This window comes from Pygoscelis adeliae, unplaced genomic scaffold, assembly GCF_000699105.1.
Source record: "Pygoscelis adeliae isolate BGI_AS28 unplaced genomic scaffold, ASM69910v1 Scaffold98, whole genome shotgun sequence".
In the NCBI taxonomy this organism is placed as follows: domain Eukaryota; kingdom Metazoa; phylum Chordata; class Aves; order Sphenisciformes; family Spheniscidae; genus Pygoscelis; species Pygoscelis adeliae.
The window spans coordinates 4,526,731-4,535,798 of record NW_008825547.1 but is presented as its reverse complement, the minus strand read 5'-3'; the positions used below and the strand labels follow the sequence as shown (position 1 = coordinate 4,535,798).

The 9,068-nt window shown below is 39.3% G+C and overlaps 1 protein-coding gene across 1 annotated transcript in view; it reads left to right on the top strand.

Annotated features, from left to right (window-relative positions):
• The first annotated feature begins 260 nt into the window (after window positions 1-260).
• Window positions 261-9,068, top strand: part of LOC103923664 (kinesin-like protein KIF20A) — a 23,668-nt gene continuing 14,860 nt past the window's right edge. Inside the window, exons 1-5 of the mRNA XM_009332069.1 lie at window positions 261-339; window positions 1,541-1,614; window positions 4,336-4,455; window positions 5,349-5,487; window positions 5,586-5,770. Of these exons, the coding sequence (XP_009330344.1) occupies window positions 261-339; window positions 1,541-1,614; window positions 4,336-4,455; window positions 5,349-5,487; window positions 5,586-5,770 (597 nt within the window). The remainder of the gene's footprint in view (window positions 340-1,540; window positions 1,615-4,335; window positions 4,456-5,348; window positions 5,488-5,585; window positions 5,771-9,068) is intronic.

The window sequence follows — 9,068 nt, the reverse complement described above, 5'->3', positions numbered from 1 at the left end:
GTGGATGAGAGTAATGCCCAACGGAGGCGGTTAGTGTGGTTTCACTTGCGCGTTTCTTAGTATAACCCGAATGTCAGTTGTTTTTTGAAGGTTCCTTCATACTCCCAGACTTCTTTAGAGGATCTTATTTTCTTCAGAAGTGCTTGTTTATGTACAAGCTACCCTGATCTCTGTTTTGCTCCCTCTGTATTTTTGCCTGTTCTGTGAGAAAGTGATGGACTTTTTTTTTTTCTTTCTTACAAGTTCCTTTGCACAGAACAATGGATGATGAGGGGAAAAACTATGTTACTGCAGAAGTATCTGATACGTTGGAATCAGTTTCTTTTCTGAACATAGCGGGTAAACCTTCACCTTTGGAGTCAACAGTACTGCCTAATACAGAGGAACGGGAGGTGTGGACTGTTTTTGTAATAGGTCTTCTGATTATTTAAAATAAAACTTTTTAAAGTTTTAATTCTGGCAAATACTTCTTTGGTAAGACCTGCTGTATTCCTCTGCCCGCAAGATGCGTTTGATTCTTCTTACTTCTCGGTGTTCACAAATAGATCATAGCCAGTAGCAAATGCAGATGGTCAACGCTACGTGATGTGTTGTGCTAAGCTTTTGAGAAGGAAGTAAAGGAGTTCAGTAATTGCACTTTGAATGTAATGCGACTGTACCATTCTTTTTAGTAAGCTAAAAAAAGGATATAGATGCTTGTTGAAAGCTTGTGAGGTGCTTGGAAATAAAAAATGATAATGCTGTGCTGCAGTACACTTTTGAAGATAGTATAGCCATCTCTCCTTTTTTAGAATGGTAGGTTTCCTGATTCACTTCCCTCAGGTGACTTAAATATGTATGATTAATGGAGTGCTGGTCATGGGAGGGCTGTGGAGACCTCTGGTAAATCCATCTGCTGAATGAAGAAGTTGCCAAAGTAGGGGCTTTGAAGCTCCGTGAGAAAGGAAGGAATGCTGGGATCCCTCTAAAAATCTCCCTGCTATTATTGCTTCACCTGGATGGGGAGACCTTTGTATAATGGTACGGGATGGAAAAGCCCACCTGAGCAACTGAGAACTGTTTCATGGCGGTTACTGTGAGGAAGATGAGGGGCTAGTGCCTGGATGGTGGTAATGAAGTGATCTCTTGAGGCTAAGAATGTGTCAATCTATTAACTGAACATGCTCCGTACAAAATGGAAGTGCAGTACTGTAGAGCAGCTGTTAGAAAATACAGCTTGAATTCAATACAGAGGGAGACCAGAAGGTGGAAGCAGTGCAGTTTATGCCTCCAATAGTGTGCTCTTTTAAAATCAAAATCTTGGCTTTGTCATAAAAGAACACTAAGGGGGGGGACAGACAAAAAAGTTTTTACTTAAGGACTTTAGAAGGTAAAGAAGCAAATGAAAGCTTAAGGTCTGAACTTCACAAGGAAGGAGAAAGTGAGGCAGTAAGATAAAATAGGAAATACTGCATCAGAGATGTATGCTGATATGATTTGGGGGTGTTCTGTTTAAAAAGTGGCCGTTATAACTGTGGGTTTTTTTTTTTTTGATGAATAGGCGTATCACCTTTGAAAGTCTTCTTGAGAGTGAAGCCCTTTTCTATAGCAGAGCTTGAAAGCCATGAATCTCAGGTTAGTTGGAGAATTAAGAAACAAGTTTTTCTTCTCCCCCAAAGAACACCTAGTGTTGTAAGCCGGGACTTTCTTTTATAAAAGCCATGTACTGCTTCCAGATAGAATTAGTGGACACCTGGATAAATGTGATTTTCTTTTTTCTCACAATTTTTACTAATTTGCATGGTACAGACATGCACACCTGTAGCTCTGCAAAATTCCACTGGGTACCGTTGTTTAGAAGTTGGTGTCACTCCTGACTCTATACAGTGCTCAAGAAATGAAGGAGTTTCATGGAAGAGATTATGCAATTCTAGGAGTAATTCAGGTATCTGACCCTCGAGTTTCTTTGGACTGCCTGAATAGTCTGCTACCTCGTCCTGGTGACTTGCTGCTCATCCTGTCAAATTTTTCTATAATCTCTACAGTTTATACTGTCAGATTCAGATGCTTCAGTGTTTTACACACACGTACATGTGCATATGCAAACACACAGAAATACTCCCCCCCCATCCATTGTGAATACTGATGCAAAGAATTCATTTAGCTGTCCTTGGAGGACAAAGTCTCTGCAGCGTATCTGTCAGCCCTCATGTTTGCAGGGTCTTACAGGCTCTCTGATGGACCTCTTGTTCCTGACCTGTTTGGAGAAGGATTTAATATTAGTTCTGATTTGCTTCTTGTGATTTGCTTTTTAAAAATGTATTCTTGCATTTAATCTGCCAGAGTTGGAACCCTTGCATTTTTTTCACTTGGATTTCCCCACCGCCCCCCGCCAAAATTCCATTCACCTTTCCTTAGGCAGTTCTTGTTGACTAGTATGCACTGCCACAGTGCTTCCAGTTTGGTATTCAGCTATCTGAGCTGGCTGTAAGGGTAAATTAATTTACAAAATCAAATTGTTTTACAAGTTGTTTATCTCATTCCTCTTTGACCATTAGTGAAACTACTTGTTCCTAAAAGCAGGGAGGGAGGGGAAAAAAGTAAGTGTTGAAGTTTGTACTAGATTTTTTTAAAGCTCTTTGCGTAGTTCGTGATGAAATTGGTGATCTTCCACCATATTAGCTGTATAACCTGTTTTGCATGGTATGAAGGCTTTTTCCTCAGCCTCCAAAAGCTATGAATGCTTGAAAGATCTTCAACATCTTCAATGTTTTCTACTCTCTTAACTATCACCTGAATCTGTGAGGAAGATGCTTGGTAACAAAAAAAACAAACAAAAAATCCAAACCAAAACAAAACCCCCTTCCTGTCTCTATAATCAATGAGAGATTAACTTAATTTTTAGGTCCTTTTTTCTTCCCTGCTATGCATAAGTTTCAGGAAATCATCTTTGTTCCAAATATGTAACACGAAAAAAGTAGAACCCAAGCCCTACTTCTTATAGCTGTAGACTGATGCTTTAAACGGAGACAGTCAACAGGTTAACTGATCCGTTGTTGCTTATAGAGATAATGATTTATGCAAGTAAAGCTTAAGAGCTCTAGATGAAATTCTGTACTCTTGATACAACTGCCAGTGATTCTCTGGAGTCACCCAGGGGAGAGCAGGAAGTTGTTTTCTTTGGAGATAAATGATGTGTATAGTGCCGGAAACGGTCCAACTCCTGCCAACTTACCTGTGGGGTTAGCTGGGGGAGACAACGAGAGTGGCGTGTTACCAGCTGGATTCCAGCTCTGCAGATCTGACTACTTCAAGGCCTCTACTCGGGAACGTCTATGAGGCCGGTGGCAGCTGATGCCACATGCTTCAGATGTTGAGATTCTTCTGTAGCTCTCTAGGATTCAGTACATCTGACCTGCATTCCGGTTCCTGGCAATGTGGGAGGAACGTTAAAGAGTATATGGGTTTAGAGCCTGGCACAGTGAGCAAGCCATTGGTCTAAATTCAGTATCCAGCTTCTTAGAGCTTCTATACCAGTTGATAAACAGACTTGTTAATTGAGAGTCCTAGGAAGAGCGCTACTTCCTATGTACATGCTACACATGGATTATTAGTCTTACCAGCTCTGGGCAGCCTCTGAACATAAAGTCAGATTTAGTTACAATCAATCCCTGCGGCTGATGCTTCAAGACACTGTTAAGCTATACTGGTAGTTGTATTTTGGTAGTCTGTCTGGTGTAAAAGAATTTTTCCTGGGATACTGCATTCTACATTTCCCAAGTTAGTGAACACTAGGTAATTGCATCTCACCTTTACTTAATTGAGAAATAGCAATCAAGTTACTTGAAACTAATTCAGTTTTCTTCATTACTGATAACACCATCTATCAGTCGAAGGATAATGCTTCAAAATTATTTTACTTTATTTATGCTGGTCATATCTTGTTTCACACTGAAAGTGACTGAAGTGCAGAACCAGTAGATTTCTATATAGCTTTGTTTTCATAGCTAGGATCGTGCAAGCCACGATCATAAAATACCAGGGTTTAGAAAGTGTTTCCAAAAAAGACTTGCTGGAAGGAATCCTAGAAAAATTGTATACCTCTTAGAAAACTCAAGGCAATTGTCTGAACTTTGTCTACACTCTGGCTTTCATGTGAAGTGGATATCCCTGTGGTTGTTACAGGCCTCAACAGAGATTATATATGAATTTTGCAACTCTTTGTAGCTCTGGTAAATAGATGAAAACACTAGGGTTTCTGTTGGGTTTTTTTGGGTTTGTGGGTTTTTTTCAGATAGCTTTCTTCCTAACTAATTTTCTGTGCTGTTTTGGTTTACCTTGTCTTATTTTTTTAAGGGTTGTGTAACTATTGAAGATCCCCAGACAGTAATTCTTAATGCACCCAAAGAGTCTTCTGCCATGAAAAACAGTGAAAGAGGGATTGGTCATTCTGTGCACAGGTTCACCTTTTCTCAGGTAGGCAAATTTTTTTCTAATTTTTAGTTACAGTTTGTTTTTTCCCACTGTAATGATAAAAATTGAATTTTCTACTATATCATGCAATGTGATTTTTCTTCTTTGAATTACATGTGGTGGTACTTGCCTTAAAAAAAAAAAAAGACTGCTTATTATTTACTGTTAGGCTGTCAAGAAAGCTGTATTACAATGGAGGTGCCTATTAGATGAGACAAGGAAGCTTCTTTGGTAGCTCTGTTGTTTTCTTTGATTAGATGCCACAGAAGCTTCTTGTAGGCACAAGCTTACAATGGCTCTGCTGTTCCTGCAGATGCCCTCATCTGGGAAGTGTTACAGGAAATCATCTGTTTAAAGGGACTTACTTTTGAAAGAATAGCAGCCTAACTGCTTAAACCTTCTATACTGGAAGTCAGTTTCTTAACTGTTACCTTCTGCAAGAACTTCTGTTCTTACAGTGTCAAAACATAAACAGCTCCAGGCATTGAGTCATTTAGACCATTGTAATGCTGATCTTCTCATCAATTGTGGGTGACTGGTACAGAGTGAGGAGCAAGTTGTGTATCACTACCAGAGCTCTTGAAAATATCCACTAGATGGTATGTGCTTAGTAGTATTCTGAGTAGTTTATTTTAGGAGTAGGAAATAACCAAAAATAAGCGCAAGCCTGAGTGCCTTTCAGAATTAAGCAGGCATCCTATGAGAACCCAACAGAAAATGTTGAATCGGAAGGGGTTCAGGCAAGACAGAAAACTAAGCGGGTATCTCCTACTTGGCTTGTTCTGAAAAACTAGTCACTATTAATCAATGCTTAATATTTTGATATATTAAACTTCTTTGTGCCATTTATCACTCCCCTTTTTTTCCTTTCTCTTCCCCCCATCTCCTTCTCCAAGGTCTTTGGACCAGAAACTACTCAGAGCGAATTTTTTGAAGGCTCAATGAAAGAGGTCGTAAGAGCATATGTTAATGGAGTGAATGGACTGGTGTTTACTTATGGGGTTACAAATGCAGGCAAGACATTCACTATCCAAGGTATAAAATGTTCGCCAAAACGCATATATAACAACCAAGTCAAAATCCAATGAGAAGTTTGTATGAATGTCTACATTTAATCTTTTGTTATTTTTAAGGGACTTCAAAAGATTTTGGTATTTTACCTCGCTCACTCGATGTGATTTTTCACCACATAAGGGGAAGACATTACCTGAAGATGAACTTCAAACCATATTTGAGCAACGATGTTAAGAAACTAGAAGATGCACAAGTTAAGCAAGAAGAAGCCATAAAAACTGCTATTCTTGCATCACTGAAAGAGGTCAGTGACCAAATACTTTATTGTTACTGAATGAAGCTTCTTAAAAACTTCCTGTCTAACAGACTATCTTTAAAATCTCTGTTTCACTGTTGATTCTTTAGATTTATCTAAATCTACAGTATGGACACTTGGTGAACCTTGGAATAAGGCAACTGGCTGTTTTTGGAGCTCAGGGTAAACTGGAAGAACTTTCTGCAGCAGGCAGCACACAGTTCAAACCAAAAATCATTGCAAAGCCTGGATTTCAGTAGAGGAGCAGTTCTGACACTGTGGTGACACTAGCCCTTGAAAAGTCTCTGAGAGCTGACCTATCTAAAACCTGCTTCTTAAGCGAATCTTCTCTTGGGTCAGGTTCCCAGGCTGGATCTCTGGGCAGTTGCTCAAATTCCAGCACTAGCTCAGGAGAGTTGATGGCAAGGGCAGCAAAGAATGCAGAATAGTCTCTTTTGGTGGAAGACAAGTCTTAAATCACGGGTTTACCAACTTTTTAATCTGCCTTATGTAACTTCATAAAGAAACTTTTCTGATACAGCGAGTGAAGTGAGATGCCACAAGATTAATTTCCTAAAAGGATTCCAGCCTGCTTTAGAGGATTGTATGTATCTTTTAACTCGGTCTCTGAAGATTGTAGGTAGAATAGAGGAGTCTTTACTGTGGCAGCCTCCTGTTCTCATTATCTAGTCATTTCTGTTTCCAGTGTAAGAAATGGGTCTCACCATAAAATGGGCACCCTTGTGTGTATGACTGTTCTGTAGTTCTAAGCCCAGCTGCAAATTGTCATAAGATGTCTGGCTTTTTTTCCCTCATGTTCAGAACATTTTTAACCTGAACTGTGAGCCTACTGCATTTTGGGATTATCATTCAAAGCAACTCTGAATGAATTCTGGGAAGTATAGAAGTAATGATTGACTGGGTTTTCTTTTTTCTGCGGTCTTTAATACCAATGTTGTTAAAGTACTCCAGTTAGCTCTGAAAGAATATCCTTCTATGATTCAAATTCATATGTGAAGTTCCACTCTAAATTCTATTGCTTAATTTAAGCTCTGCAAACTGAACTTTTAGTCTGAGTCTGGTTAACTTTTGAGGAAAGACCTCAGATGAAAAATCTAAAAGATGCTAAAGATTGCATATTTATTATGACAGTGTCTTAAAAGCTCACTCGCACTGTGTGTGTGTGCAGAGGGGGTGAGGGTCTTAAAGAAAAATTGAGATGGTCAGGAGGATAGTAGGTAAATACTTTTAAAAACTTTATGGAACCTGCAAGCTTGCAAGAAGGAGCACGCAGGAACTCAAGGTCTAGAACAGGAGGTAAAATATCTTATTTTGAAGATAACTCTATACTTTACAAATACTCCTTTCTGTTAAATCACAGGCTGACTTTATTATAGTTACTGAATGTTGCAGTAGGTGATCTAGATGCTGATGCACTACAGTGAAAAGCAAGCAAGACTCCACCATCAGGAAGGAAATGTAAAAACGCGTCTAGAAAATAATACTCGACAAGACCTTGCTTATGTGTTACAATGCTTCCATAGTGATAGCTCAGCTATCCCCAGTACCGAAGCTGTGCTTCTTGATAGCTTGTGAATAGCATCACTGTTCGGATGTTCACTCAGGCTTGTAATCTGAGAGCAGATACGGTTGGTGGGCTTGGTTTTGGTTTACATGGATTTCTGTAGGCCCTTTTCCCAGGCTCAGTTTACATATGCAGAAAGAGCCTGCTGTTCCTTTCATTCTCTCAGTTTAAACTGCTCTGAGTTACTGCAATACCCTTGTATTTCATGTTCTACTGTTTTATGTTCTCTATACAGTACTGCTGCAGAAACTGTTGCTTGGCATGGTTCTCACCCTCTCTTTCCTTCCCATTACTTGTTCTATTCACTGGATTAAATACTGGTTTTTACTGGATTAAAAGCTGCTTTACTTGCATTCCTATTTTCACCTGTCCTCATATTTGCTATTAAATGTCAGCTTCTGTCGCTGGCAAACAATGTCAGTTCCTGTTCCCACTTGTTTTCAGGCAGTCGTCTTCATGGTCTTTTCTGTATTTGGCCTTATGATTTGAAGAACAGTATAGCAACGTAGCTAATTCATTTCAACAAAACTGAGTACCTTTACAAAAACTTACCATGTGCACAAGTAGTGTGGCACTGGGTTTTTTACATTCCGTTACATTTTTGACATGCGTAGATGTGCCATGCGTGTCAGTCCCTTACCCTGCTTTGGAATTCTGCTTTGTACTTCACAAACGGAATTAATAGAATCCATGCTTGTAGTTATACTTGTAACTACTCAAGCAACATAAACATATAGACAGTGCAGTCTTTGCAAAATGGTCATTTATAAAATAAATGACAACAAAATCATATGCTATTTATCTTTAAAATGGAAGATCTGAAAGTATGGTATCATACTTCCCTGTTTGTAAAAATTCCATTTTGGATATACCAAGTGAGTAACAGGCATCAGTAGACAATCCATAACGAACTTAGCACTGCATTCTAATAGCTAGAACATTAAGGTTTACTTCTTTGAAAGAAGGTTCAAGAGGTTCCCCTCTTCTACTGTAGGCTGACCCTCTATCAGGATTGGGTTTTGGGAAATCAGGGTGAATGTCCTAATGAAAATTTATATCAGTGTATAAAATATGGGGAGGAAGGTAGTATGTGGAGATGTTGAATCTCTAAATAGCAGGAGCTGCTACCTCATTACACTAGTTTTCCTAGCAGTAATTTGAAGCCTATGCTTTGACAAGTCTTGGCAGGTTTTTAAATAATTTTGTTGATGTAAAGAAATTCAGCAAATATGTGTACTTAAAGAAACTGTGCTGTTATCTATACAGGATTTTGAGTGGCCTTTTAATTCAGTCTGAATTAAACCAATGTAGACTGTTGGTTTATCAGATCTTTAAGTCCTTCATGAAGCTATCATTTCACTCTGTCTGAGGGCTTAAAGTAAGTTTGACTCAAACTCTCACAGATGTGGCAGAAGCCTGTGATTTGCAAAAGTGATTGGCAACAAGCAAGCAAACTAGGGATCCCTGCTGCTTTAGTCTCTCTGTTGCCCACCACCTTGCCACCTGCCCCTGAAAGAAACTTCCTTCTCCGGTTCTTTTGGGTGACTGAAACACTGTTCAGATTTGTCCAGTACTTCATAAAGGCATTCTGGGCTGTTGCAGTCTGACAGAGGATCTTGGTTCTCCCAGAACTGTAAAGTAAGTCTACTATGTTAGCAGCAGTTGGCCTCCAAAACAAGTTGCTGGGAGTAGCAGAGAGCAATAATTCTTGTGAGGGAAAGA